The 23,787-nt window shown below is 39.5% G+C and overlaps 1 protein-coding gene across 10 annotated transcripts; it reads left to right on the top strand.

Annotated features, from left to right (window-relative positions):
* The first annotated feature begins 2 nt into the window (after positions 1 to 2).
* On the top strand, positions 3 to 23,325 carry CFLAR (CASP8 and FADD like apoptosis regulator). 10 transcript variants are annotated; one of them, XM_068948171.1, is made up of 13 exons: positions 31 to 509; positions 2,721 to 2,792; positions 3,331 to 3,482; positions 5,708 to 5,794; positions 6,534 to 6,973; positions 8,490 to 8,595; positions 9,514 to 9,649; positions 9,853 to 9,950; positions 10,862 to 10,913; positions 11,677 to 11,726; positions 12,841 to 12,919; positions 16,814 to 17,327; positions 18,284 to 23,322. In XM_068948171.1, the coding sequence occupies exons 5-13, from the start codon at positions 6,678 to 6,680 to the stop codon at positions 18,420 to 18,422; spliced, it is 1,470 nt and encodes a 489-aa protein (XP_068804272.1). In that variant the 5' UTR covers positions 31 to 509; positions 2,721 to 2,792; positions 3,331 to 3,482; positions 5,708 to 5,794; positions 6,534 to 6,677; the 3' UTR covers positions 18,423 to 23,322. The 10 variants fall into 10 exon arrangements, with proteins under 10 accessions (XP_068804271.1, XP_068804278.1, XP_068804272.1 ...); XM_068948170.1 differs by lacking the exon at positions 5,708 to 5,794 and having other exon boundaries at positions 3 to 509; positions 18,284 to 23,321; XM_068948177.1 differs by lacking the exon at positions 5,708 to 5,794 and having other exon boundaries at positions 14 to 509; positions 11,680 to 11,726; positions 18,284 to 23,323.
* Positions 23,326 to 23,787: the final 462 nt, after the last annotated feature.

Raw genomic sequence — 23,787 nt, 5'->3', positions numbered from 1 at the left:
AGCGGAGCTGGGCGGTTCCTCTCCTGAGGCGGGTTAAAGAGCAGCTGCTGGCTGCGCGACCGAAAAGTAGGCGGCTGATAACCATTCCCTCGACCCCGGGTACCTAATGGCTGGAGTCGCGATAAAGTCGTAAGGGCTGGCGAGGGCTGGCGAGTGTGGCTCCGCAGCTGTGCAGTGAGGGGAAGGTGGCAATATTCAGTCCCCTCTTCCCTCGGCGAGCGGAGCTCTCTGCCTGGGGCAGGGACTGTCTATGCGTGGGGGCGGCTTTGGTCGCAGCAGCGTTAAGAGGAGCAGAAAACGCTCCGGATGTCTCATCCTGAAACTCGCATTAGAAAGAGAAAAAGGGGCCATGCTGAGCGCCCAGGGTCTTGTGCCTCCCCCCGCCCGTGCTCGAAACCACGCCTGGTGCGGGGGAGCCCGTTGCGAGGCCGGTACCGCCCTCTCCTTCTCCCTGCGGCACCGCTTCCTGCTCCGGACCTGGCCCCGCCGCTGTAGACGAGACCTCCCGGGTGCGTTATGCGTCCCCTCCTCCTTCCCCCAGGCAGTCACCCCCCCCCGCGCCCTCAGGACAGGCGCCCCCAACGCGCCCTGCTGCGGGATCGGGCCCTCCTCCCGCTGCGGCCCGCTCCGGCGGAGGGCGGGCCGGGCCGGGCCTGGGCGGGTGCGGCGAGCCGGGGCGCTCCGCGCCAGCGGGGCCTGAGCCCGTCCTTGCTCGTGAGGAGAAACGAAACCCGGCGCTGCCCTTCGGGTGAAACCTTTTCGACCTGCAGCGCGGAGTTTCCTTTCGCTTCATTTTTCAAGTGTGAGTTAAAGTGACGTAGTTAAAATTGGGCGGAAAGCTGTATAAACTCCCTAGGGTAAAGCCAGTTTATTTCAATTTTTGATCAGGACCGGAGTGTTAAACTAGCTCACCTTTAAATGGAAATGAGTGTAGTCACTACTGGTTTACACCAGAGCAAATCATTAGGCCTCATACAATGATGAGGAACGTGGAAGTTACCGTGGGCTTTCCCTGAATGCCTCGTAGCAGATCCTCTTTCTTTACAGGGGTATTTGAAACTTGTATAACACGCCCTGACATATGCAACAGTTTGAAAGACGTCAGATGATACATGCTCAAAATGAGCGCTGACCACCTCTGCATCTTAAAGCAGGGGGAGGGGCCACAACATACAGGTAGTACCTCCTTGTAGCAAGGTAACCCGCTCTCTTTGCCTGGCGTAGGGGCTCCTACTTGGGCTCGTCCTGTGAAACAAAGAGGGCTTTCCAAACAAGAACTACACTTACTGATGATATATCCCGTTTTTGCTGCTGTAGAGATGTTTACTACAGTTGTGAAACGTTCAAGAAACAAATGCTGTCTCAACTGACAGACTGTAATTGGAGATGACTTTTAAAGTGTGAAAGGTTTCCCTGCTTCTCTTGAAAGACTTCTGCTTCTTAATTTGAGGCCTGATAGATGACTTTGTCATAATTAGTACAGGACACTTTTTTGCCTTGCTAATTGAACTGATGTTAGTATGTTGTGCAGCATTTGTTTTGCAAAAAGTAAAATTGCTTGAGCCTTGTACATACACGGGGGGAGTTAACAGAGCCTTACAAGTCTTTGTGAAGTTCTAGGATATTGTTATTTCCCGCACCTTAACAAAAAAAAAAAAAAAAAAGAATCCTGGTCCTTGATTTTGGATGTATTCTGCCTGGATTCTGGGCAGTGAGAAAGTTCAGAAAATAGGAGTATAATTCATTTTATTACTCTCATAGAAGCCAATTAACATACTGATATTTTCTTAGCTCTTTGCCTAGCGTGGAAGGGAAATGACTATTGTGGTCTGAGAAATATACTTGCTAATTTTCTCAGGTATTTTATCTTAATAAATCCTTACTTACAGTGTAATATCCAGGGTCAAAAGTCAGTGCAGACTTAGATAAGCATGCCCTCGACAAGGATGGTTTCCCATTGCAGTAGGTGAGAAATTCATTAAGGAATGTCCATTCAGACTTAAAATCTTCCACTTCCTTAAGGAAAGTTAAAAGCAGTAACTCGTATTTGAGTGTGCTTTTGTAGTAATCCTCTTGAGACATGTTTTCTCTCAATCCTCTTTTGGGGTGACAAGGTGACTGATGAGTCACTCTAGAATCAGTCATTTTTTCAAAGACCTTATGACTATTTTCCACAAGAGCGCTTGCCCTGTGAAAATTTGGTGTGATTGTGAACTGAAATAGCTAGACTTACAGAAAACTGCCTCCTCCCCTGTCCTTCTCCCTCGAGGTGCCTGGGGCTTTCCTGGTTCTTTGATTACAGGAACAAAAAAGTAGTTCTTTGTTCCATGTGTAGGCTTGGCCCCTTCACTCACTCTGCCCCTGATATTACTGAGGCAGCCTTGCAATATCCTCAGATAACAGCGGTGTAGGTTGTTGTGTTACAGTTGTGCTATTTGCAATGATTTTAGATTTTATTTAAATGGAAATAAGTGTAGTGCTTCAGGCACAGCTGATTTTTTTAAGGTACGGAGCACCGTCTCTTTTAAATATCTTCCTGCTCTGTAACTTCTGTGCCGAAATCTTTATGCAGTGGAAGCAACACTGAACGGAACAGAAGAGGAAAGTCTTTAAGTATTTTCTTGCAGCAATATTGGCAAATTACATGCACACATGAACACATAAACTACAGGAACAGCTTTCTCTGCTGACTGTGAACTTGTTTCTTTTCTCCTCAAAAGGTGTGCTGTTTTCCTCTCCCTCCATTTTGTAAAGAATTTACGTTCAGAAGCTCTTCTTGCTGCAGAGCCCAGGTAATCTAAAAATTGAGGGCTAGACTGCTGGGTTATGCATTCTGTCATTGCTTTTCTCTTTTTCTTTAGTTGTCCATGTTTCAGCTATAACTGCACCAATGATGTTTGCAAAAGCTATCGTTATCAGATGGAAGGGTGAAACAAGATGCCCTTCACCTCTCATGGAGAAGTGGGTCTGGCTAAAACGCGTGCAGATGGAATGCATCAGGTTTGCCCAAGTGATGTGAAATTCCTGCTGTCAAAATGTGGCAGCATGATTTTGGGTACAAGGTCATAAGCACAGTTTCAGATACTGGAATGCTTATTTCATGTTGCTTTTACTCATTCTCCAAACTCTGCAGGGGTGTGCACTATTGAGCATTGACTATATGTACACCGTAGTTTTTCCTGTTGTTTGATGTTTGAGTCCTGGTTCAGTAGACTATCTGGAATCAAGCAAAAGAATGTGTGATCCTAGCTCATTTTTATTTAGTTTCCTCCAATTAAATTAGCAAGTAACCCCCAGCTGATATTTGTAATATTGTTATTTGTCCAACAGAATATGAACTGAGATCATCAGCTCTGTATATGAACCGTCGTTGGAAAATGCTGGATGAAAACCAATGTATGCTGGATCTGGATGTGTATCAGTGAGACAGCCATGATCAGGTGTCTGTCTTTCAATGTTCTTGTGGGTAGAATCACATACAGGTAAGAGATTTGGCACTGGAAGTACTGCTCAGCATTTTTCTACAGTGAGCATGTAGATATCTCTTATATGAAGGGATTTGAAGAAAATAAATAGTTCATATGCATTTTCTAAAGGTAGATTATTTTTGAGGTGATGTATAAATAGTAATTTTGCATGTCTGAAATCTTAACTCTGTAGGAAGTTCCTCCCCCCCCCCCCCATGCATACACCCTTTTTTTAAAATAGCTAAAAAGATTTTAAAAAAAAAGAATAGATTGGTTAAAAAAATAAAGTTTATCTGGGATTTCTTAAAATAGACAAAGGAAATTATTAAATTCCTAGCTCCTTTTAAAGTGAGTCATGTATATGACATTCTCAAGCTTTTTTGAAAGACCCAGCTGCATGTACCTAGAAGATGTTTTCCTTTGGGAGTGTTTTGTGCTTCCCCCTTCTTGACTGTATTATGTCATAAAAAGAGTTGTCTTTTTTTGTTTTATTTGAATGTGGAATTCTCACAAATGTTTTATGCTATCTTGAAAATCAGAAGTTTGCAATAATGATACTTCAGCAGAAAACTGCATGAAACGAATTCTGGCATGGGGGAGGTCTCTGCTCATCAGGGGCCTGAAAATTTTCCCACCCTGCCCTTTCATCCCACCCATACAAGTGTTAGTATTGCAGGCCTATGTGTAAGATAGAACAGGTTCAAAAGTACAGATATGTTGTCCAGCCAGATTATCTTTGTTGGAAACACTTCAATTCCTTTTTAACTTGCTGTATTAACAATGCTAAGGTCTTGAGTATTTGAAAGAGTGTTGTAGAGACAAAGGGGCAGCTTCTGCTGGTCTTTCATGCCAGCATTTCTGTTTGCCTAGGGGTTGTTTGTTTGTTTGTTTTTTGCTGCTTGCATTGTGAACATTTGTTTGCCTGTAGGGATAAATGTTGCCACACGTTTTCCAGCAAAGAGTGAATTTCGTTCTTCCACATTACTAAATGGTATGATGTGATGAGGGAAAGCACTGTTCTGGTCTGTCCCTTTTAGGTTCTGAAGAACAGAAATGTATCAGAGAGGACAGGTGTTGCTTTTTCCTGGTTTGTGCTATAGCAGGAGTATTATAATTGTGTATTTTCACTATGTATTTACTTGTCGAATGGCATGTGTAGAATGCAAATAGGAGGCATTGATGGGCTAAGGTGGGTATCTGCAGCCTTATTACTGTCAGCTGCAGTTGAACGCTCTCTGCTTCTGAAAATAAGCCAAAGTGGCCTAAGTGCCATTTGAAGACTCAATTACAGATGCATTAGATTTCATTTACGCTGCAGTATGGAAGTGTAGGCGTATTTAAGCTGAGTTATATTTGCGTCTTCTGACGTGGTAGATTCTGTGATATTTTAAAACTTGTCAGTGCTACCCTCCCTTACCTCGCCCTTCAGATGTGTTTCTGAAGATGGGACCTTGAGGTCATAGCAGCTACTTGTGTTATAATCTCCTAGTGATGCAGGCATACTATCTGCAAGATAAATGATACTTTCTTTAGAATATGATGACTTTTCCTGTTCCTGTCATTGTGATACTTGACAACAGCATAAGCCAAAAGTGCAGGGAAAATCCACTGTGCCACTGCAGTGGTGGATGTAGGTAAAAGAGACTTTGCTTTAGGAACTTGATTTTAACGTGCTTTTTAGTGGGCAGTGGAGCCTATCCTATGGGTTTAATGGAACCCAACTCTCGCTCCTTTTCTGGAAAGATGAGTCATGTTGATGTTTAATTATGTGAAAGAGTTATCTTTCTTTTAGACAGCATCTGAGTGAAGAAAATAGCTTGAAGCTGAGTTCATCTCATCTACTTAATGCAGGGATGCAATATGCGGCATTGTTGGTCATGACTTCCAGAGTGCATAACAAAGGGCTGAAACCGCCTTGGAAAATGTTATGATGTTAAAAGCTTTCAGTGTATTAGACTTTAAAGTCATACGGTCTTTTGCTTTAGAGAAGGATTTACACAAAACCGTTCAGTATAGTAACTGAGCTCCTTGTGAGGGCTAAGATTTATTTTCAGGTTGCTTAAATCATCTTTCTCCATGTATATAATAGGAATCAGAGAAGGGTAGATTGAATTTCCACAGCTGGTGACAGGAGAAATTGAACCTAGTACCCTAGTTATTTCCTGAATCACAAGAGGTTGTTGGGGGGTTTTTTTTGTTGTTTTTTTTAACTAACTTTGAATTTTTATGTCACTTTTTAGTGCTGTGAAACACAAATGTCACAGTGAAGGAAAAGGCAGCCTGTGGCCTATTTGTACCTTCAGAGATAATAAGTTAGCATACTGAAGGTTGGAATTTTTTCTTTATGTTGTTCTTTGATTTTTTTTTTTAGCACCAGAGGTTGTGTGGGTAGAAGCCCTTAAAACCACACTGACTCATAAGACAATCCATCTTCCATTCTGGAACTTCAAGATAATTAATCTGCTGAAAAGTATTACATTGTGAATACTTCCTTTATTTTGACTTCATTTAAGGCAAAGCACGTTGCAAACATCTTATAGTAGGGTGGGGGCGGTTGTTTGTTTTTTAGTTTAGTTTTGTTTTTTTTTTTTAAGTACTTTTGTCTATAACATGGGATTACACTGCACCTTAGTGCTCAAAATGCTTCCTGAAAAATGCTTTGAGACTTTTGGGGCAGAAAGGGGAGTGGTGGGCAGGTGGGAAGGTTGGTGGGAAGAGGTCAGAAATTTAGATTTAAGTGCTGTACAACTTGACTCTTATTTCCAGAAACACTTAAAATGTGATCACTTATCAGCAGGCTGATGATTTTTTGTTTCACTTCCTATGGAATTTACAGACTTGGGCTAAGGTAGTTTTACTTACTAATCAAAAAAAATTTAAGTTCTTCTTATGACCTACCAACTACTTTTTGTTCTGTAATGAACAGCTGGGAGAACCCCTTGAGAACAGTAGGTCTTTGTAGACTAAGTTGGCATTTTAGTTGAGTGGAATATCTCAGAAAGAAATGTTAATTGGGATCTTGTGCGGTAGATCACTGATTCAGAACCTTTTAATTCTCTCCCTCAGAACAACTTCTGTAGAAACACGTCTAGTTAAGACTGAACACCAGAGAAGCACTGTGGTAGAAATGGGCTTCGTGTCATGTTGGCTTCCTGTTTAAAAAAAAAAAACAGAAGGCTGACATAATTTTAAAGGGACAGCAACAAAGTGATGACCAAGTGCCAAGTGCCAGCTGCCCTTATTCACCAGATTGAACAAGAATTGGATAAAGAAGAAGAAGAGATAATGATTTTCCTATGCCGAGACCTTGCTCCTGACTTAGCTACTGCAGACCTTAGAGAGCTCCTGGCGGGTTTGAATGAGAGGGAGAAACTGTCTCCTTTTGGCTTGTCTGAGCTGTTGTACAGAGTTAAGAGGTTTGACTTGCTGAGGAGGATCTTGAAGACTGAGAAGGCAACAGTGGAAGCTAATCTTGCCAGGTGTCCCAGACTTGTTCCCGACTACAGGTAATATATGTGTTTCAGATTTCCAGGCTGTTCTATTTTATTCTAAATACTTTTTTTTGGGGGGGGGAGGGGGTAGAAATAGACAGGTCTTGATAAAGGTAAAAGATGAGCAGAAAAGGGCGTCGTATACACAAGTTATAATGAAAAGAGTATCTAAAGTTTAGTCCTGAAAATAAGCCTCCGTGGCTTCTTATAAGTCATGGCATTACAAGCATCTATCTTTAAGAAGTTTATTAATCAATGACAACAGTGATGTTTGTTCAGTTCTGGATGAGCAGGTAGAACAACACTTTAGCAGAATGTTATTAGTGATTTTTTTTTCTCCATTTTTTTTTCCAGCTTTTTTTACTTTGGGCTTGTAGCATTGTGGTGTAGCTTTTCTTGGGTGGCCTGTCTCTAACTATGTCCTACCCTTTAGTTTTAAGGGGCTTAAGTTAAGAGGCTCCAGTTATTTTCTATGGGAGACTTCAGAAAGAAATAAATGTACTCATAAGGAGGACTTTCCTGTGTTGACTTATCACTGAAAGAAAAAAAAAATGCTGTATCTATTAGATACATAAGTTTAAGATGTGTTCTGCTATACTGTATTCTCTCACTTCAGCTGCGTTGAAATACAAAGGAGACTTCTGTTTCACCAGCAGTGGCTATTGCAAAGGCAATCTGCCATTATCCCTTCTTGTGTTTTGGGATACTTTTCACCATTTAATCCTTCCTGTATATTTTAAAGTGTTTGTGATGCTGCATCGTATAGGCCAAGCAGTTCCATGAACAGTTCCAAGTTCATGATGTCTTAGCGTGCCAGAGAAAAGTCTACATTTCACTGTCGTCTTAAAGCAGAAACTGGCATTTTCATGATTCTTCATGTTCTGGCTGAATTTAGCAAAACAGCAGTCATTTTGAAATCCAGATTTCAGTTGGTAAACTGTGTGCTGGCTACTCCAGTGATAATTCTGTTGTGTAGTACTTAGCATTGAGGGTGTTAGAATTTCTCTGAATGGCGATTTACAAAACAGTTCAAAATAACAGGAAACAATTATAGGAGGTAGATTTGAAAATAGATATCGACCTCGCATCTGGAAAATGAATCTGCTTTATTTTTTTGTTTCTTTCGCAGAAATCGTAGTCACAGTTCTGTTACAGTATTCTTAAGAGTTGCCTCAGCCAGCAGCACAGAATAGAATACAGAATGATTTAATCCTCTTTCTCAGCCAGGGAAGGGAAGTGGCTACCCTGGCCGGATTGTTAACTAGTTTCTTTACATTAGTATCCGTTCACTAGACTCCAGTCACTGTTGAAGATGTCATGGCCACAGTTATTACAGAAAGATGCAGGTACAGATAGATGAGCAAAAGTAGGTATTTTTTGTAAATGGATCGTGGAGCAGAGTACAGTTTGTTCCTGTTGTTTAATTAGGAAGGGTGCATTGAGACTAAAACGTGGGAGGTGTTGGGGTGTTGGGCAGGGATAGGATCTTACTGAAAGCTAATACTTCAGAAATGTCTTAACTTTATTTCAGGGTACTAATGGTAGAGATTAATGAAAATCTGGAAAAAGAAGAAGTGAATTCTCTTGTTTTCCTCCTCAGAGATTATGCACCTCGCATGAAAATGACAAAAGATAAGGTAACTTCTGTCTCCTATTCTTCTATTCTGGAACAATGAGAGATTAAAGTAAAAAGGGAAGCGGCTAGACAGTAAGGAGAAGAAACAGTACCGCAAGGGATAGTGCTGCAGAAGTAGACAAAATTCAGGAAGTATGGAAGGAGTAGTGACTCTCTTTATTTTTTTTTTTTTAATGCAGTAAAAGAAGCTAGAAAACAGTAAGAGGGAACAGTGAAGAATTGCTGTAGTGAATGGTATTACCATGAACCTCACAGGCAGAAGCCATAAAATAAAGCCTTTCTTCAGTATTCCTGATCTGCAAGTTCCCATATGTAGGATCTCAAAATAGATCCTGAATTATAAGATCACTTTTTTTGGAACTCTATTTCATTTACAAAATAATGGTTTTATTTTAACAAAGTCATTCTAAGCCTATTTGCATTCTGCATGTCTGTTTCTGAGTGCTCTGAGAAAGAAGGGATTCGGTAGAGAGGATTCAGAAAGCTCATCCACTGAGCACAGAAGAATGAGAGAGAGAGAGAACCCTGTAAATTCCCTCGAGGTTTTTTTTTTTTTTTTTTTTAGCTATTACTCTGTGGCATCTGAGATTAAATTCCAAGTGTCTGGCTTTGTAGCAGCAAGAAAATACTTCCTGAAAAACTGAATTTTTTTATTTTTTATTTTAGTAATATTGCCTTCTAGTTTCCAGTTACTCCTGTGATATAATACTGAGAACTTTTATGTTTTCCAGATAATCCTTTCTTCTAGTGTTTCAGCTGCTAGTGTGTCTAATTCCTGAATATACAACCTTTAGCACCTTCCCAGAGTATTTCCTGGGTTGCTTTGTTTGACTAGTGGACTTGCATTTCCCGCAGTTACTGATAGAGAGCAAATTACCGATAGTACAGTTTGTAGTTGTTTTTCCTGTTGCGGTTCTAGAGTTTTCTAGCTCTTGTGATTGACCTGGAGAAACTAAATTTGGTGGCTCCTAATCAACTGGATTTGATAGAAGACTGTTTTCGAAACATTCACAGGATGGACCTGATTAAGAAGATTCAGAAGTACAAACAAGAAGGTAAAATGCTTTTTTGGTATTTCTGTTTGGTTTGGTTATTTTTTTTTAACTGAGTAGTCCTTGTAGTAAGGATCAGATGAGCTCTTACTGAAGATAAAAGTATGAGTTACATGTTGGAGTGTTTTTATGCTTCAAGGAATTAGGCTTTAAAATGGTTAATAAATCACAGTGTATTTTTCAGTGTGTTTCTGTTGAATTTTCAGCTTTAATGTCCTCCGTTCATTCTCAGCCAGTGTATGTAAATGCACTTCAGGCATCTCTCCCTAATCTCACTCTGATTGATCCCCCTTACAATTCAGGGGTAAGTATGCAATAAATCAAAAGATCCTTTATTTGTCTGTAAATATTGCAAGATGTTGAAAGGGGATTCATCTTCTCGGGACCTAAGGAATGAGAGATTGCTAACAACCAGAACATTACCTGGTTTATTTCCCTGGTTCTTGTTATTTGCTGGGTTTAGGGCCCAGTTTAAATCTTCTGACACTGAGAAAGCTCCCCTTTAAAGAACAACTGTGTTTTTTTTCCTGTTAGTTGAGAGTATGTAATCATTATCTTGAAAGTTTTTTTTTTTTTTTTAATACTTCTCTGGGAAGTGAAAAGTTTTGCTTGACTGTTGTTTGGAAATTGCATTTTTCTTCCTGTGGACTTTGCAATATCTAGGGAAAGTAGCTTTTCAATTTTGGAAGTTGCAGATTATGGCTTACTTTTTTTGGAAAGCTTTTCTAGTTTTGTTTTAATCTCATTTTAGCAATGCTCTCTGAATATATCAGAAGTCATCCACTAAATTATTCTGAATCAAATTTTACTGCATGCAGAACTTCCTATGTTTGGGTTAGGTCTGATGTTCTGATAATATGACCTTTCTTAAAATCTTTAGCCTTGAAGAGAAATGTTTTCTGCCATGTATTCAGTAAATATGTATGTACAAAGCTTACATACAAAGCACATTACTCAATTTGTCTCTACTGACAGAGCCGCAAGAGCTTTGTTTTCTGAGCTAGTAACGGGAAAGAGTTTGATTGGCTTTCTGTAGTGCCATAATATTGTTATAACTTCCTCTTGAATTGAGTGAAAATTTGACCTTGCAGGTATATAGGAAACAAAACATGTAATCTTTTTATTGAGAAATAAAAATATATTTTGTGGTGTTTTGCAATACATGATTACGAGCTTCTGAAAGAGAGGAAAATACACTTTTTTTCTTTATTTTAGATCCAGAATGTGAACCAGCACAAAACACAAAACAGACAAAGCCTTATTCAGGGTAAGAGCATTCTGTCGGAGTTTTGATTATCAAAAAGAGTCATGTTGGTCCTTTCAATACAATGGAATACACGTTGTTTCATAGTTGTGTTTATGAATATCAACAAGAGTTTCTGAGTTTCTGGTACCTCTGAAAGCTGAGCCCTGTCTTATTATTTCTCCTGTATTTGTTTTGCTGGTGTTGCCGTGTCTTAATAATTTTGTGAAATAGTTGGAGGCTTCCACTTTCACAACCATTTAACTGAATAAATGGTTTATTTATAAGAAAAGTTATGGAAGACATTGACCAGCCCTCCCTGGCCGCCCATGTAGTGTAGCTGCATTCATTTCTTTTGTAGTGTGCAGCTGTGTCCATTTTGTGCGCCATAGGGTTGTCTGGACTAGGAAGTTTTTGTGTCAGTTTAACTAAGGACATCTCCACCAGGCCAGCCAGCATGTTGTCCAGTTAGTGCCAGCTTCCTGACATGAATATTCGTGTTCTTTCTGGAAGTGATTTTTTAAAAGTAGTTGGCTGAATTTTCGGCATAGGAGGGAGGTGGTGGTGGTGGTGGTGGTGTCACAAGTAACGTAGACTATATTCCAAGTAACACTTGAGGTGAAAGTAAAGTTTTATTTGCTGAACTTCAGTAGCATATATAGAAACTAAAAGGTCTAGATGAGAGAGAACTTGGCCAAACTAAATGGATTCCTTTCTAAATGATTTGGTATCTAAGTGCCACTGATGCCTATGTACTAAGATTACTTTCTGTATGTCTTAACCGCAGCAGAACCATTCCATTTATCAATTCAGGAATCAGGACCAATGTTACACAAGGTATGTACATGTGCATACGTATATGTATAAATCTCCCTATGTATTTACATTAGTTTCTTTGAGTTTGAAGTTTCCTCTAATTGCATGCCAACAGAACGCGTACGTCTGTATCTTCCTGTGCCATAAGCAGGTTCTATGAATTGCTCTTAGAGAATATCTTCTGATATGAAATATTAGCTCCTAATATGCAATCAACAGTGTGCAAAATACATGTATATATGATGTGCATGCAGAATATGTAAATTCATGAGTAGGATCTAAGTCAAAACCTGTTGAAAGTCAGGCCTCTTGCATCTGTGTTAGAAACGGCAAGGCCTCTTTGTGTGCAAAAAAAAAAATGGTTGTTTTTGCCTGGCCTTCCAAACAGGGAAGGGGCATGCTTTGCCTATTAACAGTAGGTGGACTTACTGCAGCTTTCACTAGCACTGCTAGGGGCCAAGAGCAGGGAGTTACCAAACTCAAAGCAAATGGATTTGTTATCTTTTTAAAGGGGCAAGGGGTTGTAATAGACTGAGTCATTACAGGTTATTTAGGAATGAGGAGGCTTTACATTGGCCAGCTAACTAAGGAAATAATGATGAGCAATGCCTGCTGAAGAACACACAGGTTTTCTACATTTATTGTGTTGGCAGTATGAAAGCTTATAGCTCCCAATATCTCAGCAGTAGTTACACTTAAGGAAATGAATTTCGAGGTACTGTAGAAGGACCATTTTTTTCATGGGGGGTGCGTCTTTAAAAAGCTCCCCCCAGCTGCTTTTTATGGTCTGCCCAGAATTAAGGGTCAGTGTCAAACATGTCTAACATTTCTGTCTTTCCTGGTTCAGTCTCAGCATTTGATTAAAATAGTGAGACTGCATGATATGAGGGTACAAAACTTAAGCCTGTAATAGAATTAGGAGAAAAATCATGAATCCATCGATGTTTTCTGAATTTTTTGTTGCATAGATAAGATGCATTATAGCCTAGTACTTAGATTTCTGTTAACTTCTCTGGAAAAAAAAACAGCAGAATGTGATTTAATAGGTTTGAGGTGGTTAAATTTGAGAAAAGAAGCAAGTCTGTGAGCTGAAGGAGTGACACTAACTTTATATTTGCCCTTTCACTTTCTTCAGGTGTTTGATGATCAATACAGAATGCAAAGTCAGCCTTTAGGAGTGTGTCTGATCATAGACTGTATTGGCAATGACTCAGGTAAGTCTCTGGAAATGGAAATTCCTTTCTTTGTTAATTTCAGATAATTAGAATAACTTAATACAAAGAGTATGATGTAAATCTGCCAGCCAAACTGGGGTCATGTTGTCTTAGTCAGCTAGTCTATCATTTATAGTGAGTCTTTTAAAGCAGAGAGTTGAAAGACCCAACCTGAAATTAAAACCAACTGTCTTAACTATTGCAAAAGATGTTTACTTTTTAGGTTCAGAGTCTCTGAATAAAAGAATTTATAAGGGGATGGACTGATGGTTAGGGAAGAGGGAAAAATAGTGTTCGGAGAGACCAACAAAGTAGTTCAACTACAGTCATACAGCAGGTTATTGGAAGGTATGGTAAACAAGATGTTTTCCACCATTAAAAAAAAAAAAAACAGTTGCAGACTTGAAGTGTAATCATATTGGTTACCACAGATTTTGTGTAGCTGAAGGTACACGAGCATAATCTTAAAAGCAGTTAGGCCTCTATTGTATCTTGCACAGTTTAATTGAAACTGTCATTACAGCTTTAGAGGGGAAGGAAATGGTTTTGTTTCTTTGCTCTTGGCTTAGTTAACAATTGCATGTAGAATTCAAGGTAGTCGGTGCTGTGGTTAGAGTTTGAATTTTTCTGATTGCCTTTGTGGAATCCAAAGCATCGGGTTCTTGCGTAAGCAGAAACCTCTTTAGTCAGTGGAGCACATAAGGCTAAAAATAAAAATGGAGAGAATGAGAATGCTTGCAGTCAGTTTTATGATAGGCTAGGACACATGTAGGGGAAGAGGGTTTGTGGGCATGTCTTTTTTTTATTTCTTGTAACTAATGGCCCAGACAGACCAACTTACAGTTCTTGCTGCAGTAAGTTGGAGAACAGTAGATGCTCAGTAGAGCACAGAGATAGCAAGGAAATTTTTGCCATAGAATACTAATTGCTACTAAACATAAAGATGAACACAGAGTGTGTAAAAATAAAAATTCAGTAATGTGCTCTTTACGTGCTCATATGGGCTATTCAGTATTTGCAGAAGAACAGGAAGTATAAGTGCGATGGAGGAAGATTCTGTTGACTGGAAAGGACAAAAATGGGTTAAATATTCAGCATCTGGCATGTCAGATGTGCATGCAAATTTTGGCCCTGCTACTGGTATGCTCACTTGTACCTGAAGCAAGTCTTAGTGTGTCTCAGTCGCTATGCATGTCTGCATTGCATGAAGAACCAATTACAGCATGCATGTGCCTCAGTTTTTTAATGTTACCAATGCAACATCAGCGTTTTAACCTTCTGAAGGAAAGCTGGACTTTCACTGAAATACATTACTGTTCTAGTGAGGCTGAAGAAGTATATCATATTATTTAAAGGAATTTTTAGAAAGGCATTGACTGTTTTAGAGTCATGCCACACTACTTCTGAGGCCTGAAAATAACAAAGATAAAAAACAGAGTAGGGAGAATATGTTAGGAGTCATATGTACAACGTGCAAATGAGTAATCTGTAATCTGCACTGAGTCTGTAGCTGTGCCAAGATTTATCTGAGGAAGCTGAACCAACGTTAGATGATGTAGGATCAAGAAGTGCAACAGTTGAAAATGATGTCCAGTACACACAGTGCAAATTCATCAAATGCTGATAAAGTTCAAACTGAAACACCCCTTACTGTTTTGCAAAAATCAGTTATTGACTGCTCTTGACTTTATCATTTCCATTTGGAAGCTGGTTTTTATCCTTGTGTTGCAAGTCTGTCTAAACAATCAAAGGGAGAGAAGGGTAATTTTTAGGTAAAGCTTATAAGTCTGTGATGATTTGTTGGGGGATAATTGCTGTTGAAGAAACAGATGTTTTCTGGTCTCAGGGTGCTGCATATTGTGCTTTATTTTGTTGCATCTTAACGTAAACTGCTGTGTCCAAAATTTACAGTGTATAACTTCTGATTCATTGCTAAACAAAGATGTCACCTCTATGAGTTTGTTTGGGTTTATTTCTTTAACTGTGACATTTATAATGTGTAATGGTTGTAAATTGATACAGAGGTTTGTATCTTCCTGTACGTAATGTATGCACCAGTGATGTAAGTAACAGAATAAGCACTCTTGTTTCTGTAATTCTCACTTTATGTACGCACGACTGCCCTCTAATGGATGAAGTGCCTCAGCCAGTATGTAACTGCTAAATGGTACTAATACTAAGTCACTCATGTCTTGGTACCAGCTCCTGTCTTCTGCCTGAATTTTGAAGACATATTGTCCTAAATAGAGGAGATTTTCCTGTATAATTACAAACCAAAATATGTCTACAAAGACTTTTGAATTATTTTACAGAATTTAATCAGTCTAGCAAAACAGGAAGAAAAATCTATAGTCCCTGTTTACCATCTTGCTATAGTGGTAGAGTTGGTAGAATTGCTGTCGGTCCTGTCTTTTAGCTGAGGAAGTTTGAGTTCTGTTCTCCGTTTTCACTGTTTGTGTTTCTTGAGGAGAACACCGTAGTAGTAGAGCTCTTGTTTTGCTGCCAGTTACCTCTGAAGTAGCTCAGCCCTTTGCCTCTGCTAATTAGGAATTGCTAAACTTCTGGAGTCGAGGAGCAGTCTTGCTTCCTGTGTCTATATGGCACTCATTTTCTCCTGTCATTATATTAGAAACTGTGTATGGGTGCGTGCCCCCTCTCCCTCTCCCTCTCCCTCTCCCTCTCCCTCTCCCTCTCCCTCTCCCTCTCCCTCTCCCTCTCCCTCTCCCTCTCCCTCTCCCTCTCCCTCTCCCTCTCCCTCTCCCTCTCCCTCTCCCTCTCCCTCTCCCTCTCCCTCTCCCTCTCCCTCTCCCTCTCCCTCTCCCTCTCCCTCTCCCTCTCCCTCTCCCTCTCCCTCTCCCTCTCCCTCTCCCTCTCCCTCTCCCTCTCCCTCTCCCTCTCCCTCTCCCTCTCCCTCTATGTATGTATATATGTGTGCGTGTATATATGTGTGCGTGTATATATGTGTGCGTGTATATATGTGTTTTATAATAAAGATATGATGCAGCTGCTATAAGTCATAGTGGTAGCCTGTGGTTCACAGAACACTTAAACAATACCTGTGGTTTTAACCACCATGAATTTGGTTTCACTCCCATATTAATAAACATTCAAAGTAGTTACTCAGAGCATAACACGCTTTCCTGCAATACAGGTTAACACAAATACAACTGTGTTAAATTTTGATTTTAGCTATCTACAATTTTAATTTCTAATGCATTTGAAATGGCTCATCAACAGCATTTAGCTTTTCATGGCTAAAAATTTCATTCTGTCACCAGGCTTGTCACAGCCCAAACTCCAGTGTCCCTTCTCCATCTAGAACTCTTCATTCACTTAAAGTCCATTTTATACGATAGCAAGTGTGAATGACTGCTGCAGATTCCTTTTTGACTGATGAAAGGCAGCATCTGCTTTTCCTATCCATGTCTGTATATCTGCAATAATAAGCATTCAGAGTAATTTAGACAAGTTAAAGGTGAAACAGACTTCCCATACTACCCAGGTCACTCTTTGCCATTACAAGCCTGTTCCCTGTGAAGCCTTTTTTATCGTCTTTTCTTGCCTGATATTTTAAGTCTTAAGAACAGTTCTTTAGGATGCTGGCTCTAAACCAAAGTGTGCAAAAATTGGTGGAATTAGAAACAGATTATGTGCCACATGTTAGTGTCATGAAGTTGTCATGAAGTACGTAACTCCTATTAAAGAGAACATGCATATAGCACGTAAATATATAATGTACTATGTGATTAACATCAAGACTCCTGATTTTTCAATTATTGTGATGAAATGAACATCTTATTTCCAATAGTGAACTACTGTAAATATTGTAATCCTTTAGGATAGCTGAGACTGAGCGTTGCTGTGCCTTGATTTAATTGTCTTGCTTTTTTCCAGATATGTTGGAAGAGACCTTCGGAGACTTAGGCTATGATGTTCATTGTTACAGGTATTTAAATATGGATACCATGAATCAAACCTTGCATGAAATTGCAAGGTTACAGAAGCACAGAAATTGCGACAGTTTCATCTGTGTGTTGGTCAGCCGGGGAAGCCCTCAGAGCATATTCTGTACAGACCAGACCTTTTCTGGATTCCCTTTGGAGCAAATAAAGAAATACTTTACTGCAGACTCATGTCCTGAACTCCTAGGAAAACCAAAGCTCTTCTTCATTCAGAGCTACATTGTGCCAGAAAGTGAGCAAGAATGTACTAGTCTGTTGGAAGTAGATGGGAATGATGAGAAGATCATTGCTAATGCAAAAATCCCATGGAAAGTCACTATCCCCCAAGTAGCAGACATCTTTTGGAGTCAGTGCAAGGTGGATGTGTCTATACTAGAAAGCTCTCCAAATCCATCCTCGTATTATCTACGTTGTCTGGCTGAGCTACTCCGCGATCCCCATAAAAGGTAAATAAAAGAGGAAAAAGAACCCTTTTTCTAAGACAGCCTACTGTCCTGGAGAGAGAGCTGTGTTAAGATTCATCCCTTCTGGTCCTGAGAAGTGTCTTCACGCTGTGTCATAGGATTAAAGACAAATGTACCTCATTCTGGAACGATGGCAGAGGAAGGTACCCTAGAGTAGGAGTGAAGCTTCTCATTCTGGATGGTAAAATGAAAGTGCGTTATGGGACTGGGGCTTGCAGAGTATGAGGAGAAGGCCTTGACCTGGGTGAGGTTTGTCAGTGCTCTAGAATTCAGTGCTTTAGGCAAGCATTGAAGTCTTTCTTCTCCAAAATGCAAGGTGTACACGAGGCAGTTGTCAAATTGAGGATTGCCTCTTAAGCCATTAAGAAGGGCTCTGCTTGCAAATACAAAAAGCCAGGGCCTGAACTGGGCGAAAAAGACAGTTGAGAGGGAGGAATTTTTTATTTTCTTGCGATCTAATTCACCCTCCCTTCAGGATCCACGAGATTGTCAATTTATAATCTTGAGTTGAAACTATCAAAAGAGACTAGTCTGTCTAAAGATATTATCAAAAGAGATTTGAGTAAAAATCAGATGTACTTGCATATATAACTTTAATGGCAAAGCTTTTCATTGTACGCTTGGTCTACCAGGCAGCTGGCAGCTGTTTTCCAAGGTAACTGTAGGTCAGCAGTTAGCACAAATCCTAAAACCTCATGACCAAATCACAGGTCACCAGGAAAAGAGAGCATAACAAATAGCATGATAGTGATTTGGGATATAACATATACTCTCCAAAATGCATTTTCAGCCTTGGGTTTTAAAGATGGCAACCTCTACTAAAGACTGAAACTTGAAACTTTCTTCTTGCTGAGTTTGAAGTTGTCTTTCATCCTTTGGGTTCTTAAATGTGTTCTGCTTCGTTCTTTAAAGAAAAGTTTGTATTTCTCTTGCTGCAGGAAACTCTCTGTGTTAGACATCCATACAGAACTGAACAGAGAAGTCTATGAGTGGAACAAGACCATTGACCCAAGCCGGCAATACTCACTTCTGCTCCAGCACACATTGAGGAAAAAACTTTTTTTTTCTCCTACTTAACCGCTGTTGGAAAGTACATGTCTGAAATAGCTAAAAGAAATACTTGCTAAGGTCCAGACACACCTTCATGCAGTTTCACTTTAAGCACTGTTATTACCTGCGTACCTCAAGTGCCTGTTGCTTCTCAACCTGGGGATTTAGAAGTGTTAAGGCACTAGATTTGGTATTTTAATACAAAAGTCTCAGAAAACTTGGATAAGAATGGCAGCTATTGTATAAAACTGCAACAGATCTTGCAACCAAATGCAACAGGTAAACAGTGTGGAAAGAGCTCTAAACTATAGCTGTTGGGTTTTTCAGAGTTCTGTGTTTTTGTTGCTTGTTTTTTAGCATACCTGTTAGCAGTGCACTGATCTCGGCTCTTCTTCTGATGTTTAAAGTGAAGACAAATCTGTGCAAACCACTGATATTCACTCAATACCTTTCCCGGCACCTAATAATGGAGAACTTGTCAGGAGAGAATGCCTTCCCAGCAGCTCTAGTTCTCCTGTAGCAATGGTCTGGCTTGCATGCCTGCATAGACTGTAGCAAAACAAAATGAAGAGAAAAATGGTCTTTAAAATAATTTGAATTCCATCTGCCTGCTGCATTAGAGGTTGTGATTCATCCAGAACCCCCTGTGTCCTCAGTGCTCTCCACAGGACCTAAGGGTTTGCGTGGTTCTAAATCGGGCAGTCTGCCATGTCTTGGACTAATTTTGCTTTCTGCTGGTACAAGAGAGTCTTCATACGGCAGGGCCTTACAGTAATAAAGTTGCACAGTTTAAAAATGTGGTGTTTGGCAGATGTTCTGTGAAAGCTGAAACGTGATTCATACTTGCCACATCAAACAGAGCTATAAAAATACGCTGTTTATCACATTTGAACCTGAATGTCTTTTAGCAACCACTGGCTCTTAAGGCAGGATTACATTCCCCTTCCCTCCCTCCTTTTGCTTATGGAAAAGGGTGTGTCTTCAATTAACTTGTTTTCAGTTGCCTTTGTTCTTCTGGAGAAGACATGAGAGAAAATTGCCTAAAATGTAGCAGTATTTTTTTCAATAAGGCAGATGCCTACCATCAACATTCAGACCTGATTGCTATATAACACTACAACCTGGATGAGTTGTATTGAGATTTACTATTGCTGAATTTACGGCATTCTCCTTCCTAAAATAAGCCACTTGCAAACTTTCAGTATTCTTAATAATTAAGTCTTCTATCTGGGAAGGGACTTCAAGACCTTGGCTTACCTTGCTTGGTTTCTGGTGTAGTTATGCCATGCATCCTTGTGGTGCATATGTATGTCATGCAAGCAAAAAGAAAAGTTTTGTTTGGTGGTGGTGTTTTTTTTGCTAATACAGTGTATGCTAGTTCCTTGAACAAAAAAAAAAAAACTGCAGAAGACTTTTTACTAGTATAGCTGTATTTGATTTGAATAAAAATCACATGTGGTAATCTATATGATTTTGCCAACAATGCTTTTCATTGTCAGCTGGGTCTCGCAGGCAGCTAGTAGTAGTATATTGCTACTAATCATGATGGCATGGCCAATACATTTATTTTGGTAGCAATGACTTTTTTTCCTCAATACCCTGTTGTATTTCCTAGGTGTTAGCTTGACATTATTTTTAATAACCTTTTTTTTGGAAACTACAGTTCTTAAGTTTCATCAGAAAAAACAAGTAACTTTCATAATTGAAACTGATATTCACAATTATTTGGCAAAGAGTAGATATCTATATCTGATAAGCACTCAGGAGTCCTTCCTTGTTATATGGTGCAAGTCCACTCTCTTCCTGACCTAAGAGGTTCCTAAACTGCTGATTGATTGAGGACTGTTAGAGTCTATCAAGAGAAGAAACCCGCTTAACGAGTATTACCTTATATTCTTTTCTTAAGCATCCATAAACAATTGTAAGATCAAAAACATATTTATTTATATTAATATATAATTTTGTATAATACATATACCGAGCCTTTTATATCATTACACTTTAAAAATATTCAAAAAAATCTTCACTCTTGTTATGTCTTTTTTTATTTTGTGTTCAGTTTTATTTGCATGTTAGATATGGAATACATAGTGAAATATGTATTTGTGATAAGAAATTTTTGCACAAGTTAGAAAAATACTTCCCCTATATTATAAGCCTGTGTATAATGTTTTTTTTCTCTCTCTATCCACTTCATAAGCTGGTATATCTTTTTAATAAAAGTATATAGAATTGGGAAAAGCATATAGAATTGGGAAATGTAACCCAAAATTTTATGTAGATCATGGGTACATTAAATCATCAGTACCTGTGTTATTTATGTTGGTGTAATTTTATGTAGGCAAAGGTAATAAGAGGAGAAAATGGTATAAAATCAACTTTTGCAAAATCTAGACATTCTCTAAAAGCTTGTTCCTCTACAAGTGTTAAATTAAAAATACTAAATCCCATTTCATGATGTTACAGGTCTAGAAACAAAGATATCATAGTGGTGGTGTGGGGGAGCTCAGTTCTTCCTCCAGTTGCCTACTTTGTAAGAAAGGGCCTTTTAAATTGGTTCTTTTTATAAACTAGTACCATATTGCTTCCGGCTTTAAAAATATTTTGTATCTTAAATTTGAGTTTGTAAGTACTCCACAGACTCAACTAGAGAACTTGTTGCTTTGCAACACCAGAAAGGTCTGTATCATATGTCATGGATAATAAAAACGGCATTCATTTCTGACCTCTGTTTTTTTCATAAACTGCCCAGCTTGGAATAAAATGCAGCAAGTGTAATTTTGAAACTTTACCTTGCTCATATTCCGTGGGGTGAGAGGAGTATTATAAAACGATGGATTTGGAATCTGAGAAGTTAGTTCCTGTAGTAGCTGGTAAATGAAGCAGATGGTATAAAACAAATACACGCTGTTCTGTGGCTATAGAAATAAGGTGTGTTTCCTAGTTATTGTACAGACGTATGTGATAATAAATATGATTTCACTTCACAAATTAAATTAACTTTTTTCTCCCGTTTCCCTTATTAGCCGTTACGTATGATGAGCACTTCACTGCTTCATAGACACCAAAAGCAGGGAGAATGGAACCAAGAGGAGGCAGAGAGATGAGGGAAAGAAATACTCAAAGTTCAAGCAGGAACGAGAAGGGGAACGATAGGGAGAACCAAGAGAAGAAAAAGTAGGGAAAAGAAGATTTGGAGGAGAAATACAACATCAAAATTGGAAGGAGAAAGAAGAAGACAGGAGAAAAGGGAGGAAGGAAGTAAGAATAATAGTGGATATCCTTACAGGATCCAACTTTTTTTTGAGTGATGCAAAATATAACTATTTACTAAACTATCAGTGATAGGATGTATTCTGTTTCTGATAGTTTTATGACAGCATAAGTTGGAGAGGAGGGTTCAAGAAGCATACATATTCTTCACTTTAGTTTATGGCACTGTCAGTAAAGTCTGTGTCCTATTCCTTAAGAAATGAAGAGGAAACACTTTGAAAAAAAAAAATTGAGGAGATTATTCTACATAATCCTAGCAGTAAAAAGGAAAGGAGTCTCTGTGTCTGGCTGCTTAGATGCAGCAGTGACTGCAGTCCTCTGATGTCCTAAGATTTGTGGGGACATTCCACGCATCTTGCAGCGTTCATGGACGCCAGACACTGAGTTTCTACACTGATGTCTTGGTGCTCAGGAGATTCTTGGCCCAGAGCAGTACTTAGTCTGTAATCATGTAAGTACCAAGCAGTATTAATTGCCTGGATGCCGCCTTCAAGAGTGGCTTATGGGATAGACTCATTCCCTGGACGAAGTGCGTTGTGAAAACCAATGTTGATGAAGTTGGTATTTGCTAACATGCAGGAATTTTGTGATGCCAGAAGTTGTCTGTCACTTCCCCCATAACTTTCTGTGCTCCTGGGTATGTTTGATTGGGATCGTCTGGTTTTGCTTTACTGTGGGCCTGAAATTTGAGCCTGGAAGCTGACTGCATGTAAGGTCTGGATGGCATCAAGCTGTACATGCATTACAGATCAGTTTGTTACTGGTGCAGTGGTTGAATATCAAACTCCCATTCAGTAGCCAAAAGAAAAGGGGGGGGAAAAAAACCCTCCATGATGGATCCAGAATTAAGCCTAAGATGTTAGCACTGGAACATAACAAGCAAAAAAGATAGTGGTGGATTTTCATGGTCGTGGTCTGCCAAAACGTATAGCTTTCTGAACCCGCTGTTGAACAAGAGAAGGAAAGCCACTCTTTTCTGCCCCTGGCTTGTGAGCGCATGGAACGTCCGACTCTGTGGCACAGAACTTCAGTTGCCAGTAACTGTAATAGACATTTCTTGCATTTCTGTTTGCGTCATATATATGGAAGAAGGAAAGGAGAAATGGCAGAATATAGATGGTGCTTTACCACTGGCTCAGAAAAAGCACCTGTGAGGCAGGAGATTGTGGTGTTTGCCAACTTGTGATTCAGGAAAGAAGTTAAATTCAAGAGGATGTTATGGTGCTCACGCTTGCAGGTGCAGCATACTGTGTGTCTGATGCATACACCCTTTCAGCTCTTTAAGAAGTAACAGTGACTGTTACAGATACCTGAATCAGTACCAGCTTTACATGACAGTTTATAAGAATTCTTTTCTGATATGTACAGCTTTAAATTTCTGACGTGCCAGATGCTATTGCTCTGAAAAAGTTGCTGTCTGTGGATGATGTTCTGTAGTCTTGTCTGCTTGCTGTACTTGTGGTTATATTCCTTTTAAACTTTTATTTCCTCTATGGAATTATTGGATAGCTTCTCTCTGTGGCTATATCAAAAAAATCTTTCTTCATCTCCTTTGTTAGAGGGTCAATAAGAGAGTGCCAGTCTTCCAGGAATTTTGTTTTTGTGAATTGTCTCTTTCTGTACATACTCTAGTTTGAAATATGTATTACTCTGACATCATATTTTGTATGTTTAATTTGTAGAAACATAGCATCATAGGAAACATGATTTGAATCAGTGCCATTACTGAAATAGAATCATAGTTAAGCAAAACTGCTTAGTCCTGTTGCTCCTAAATCATAAATGTTGGGGTTTCACCTTATTTTGCCAAGGAAAGCGCCTGCAGTCAGGCTGATTGTCTACATCTCCCTGCCAATCTCAGAGTAACCCTTTACCTTGTTGGCCCATTTATCCTGTAGACATCAGGTGCTTGTTAAATTTGGCTATTGAGTTTCTACAGCTTTGTTTTAAACAAAAACCAAAAACCCAACACCTGACTGAATAAAGGACAGCGAAGCCTTTTAGTTTCAGCAGAGAAGTCTGCTGTTGCATGTGTTGGACAGCTGCTGTTTGGCGGGAGCAAGGAGACTCATCACATCCCGCTGCCCTGAGCTGGAGGGTCGGGGGAGATGATGCTGGT

The sequence above is a fragment of the Struthio camelus genome, chromosome 6 (genome assembly GCF_040807025.1).
Source record: "Struthio camelus isolate bStrCam1 chromosome 6, bStrCam1.hap1, whole genome shotgun sequence".
NCBI lineage: Eukaryota > Metazoa > Chordata > Aves > Struthioniformes > Struthionidae > Struthio > Struthio camelus.
This window is presented reverse-complemented; position numbering and strand designations above follow the sequence as displayed.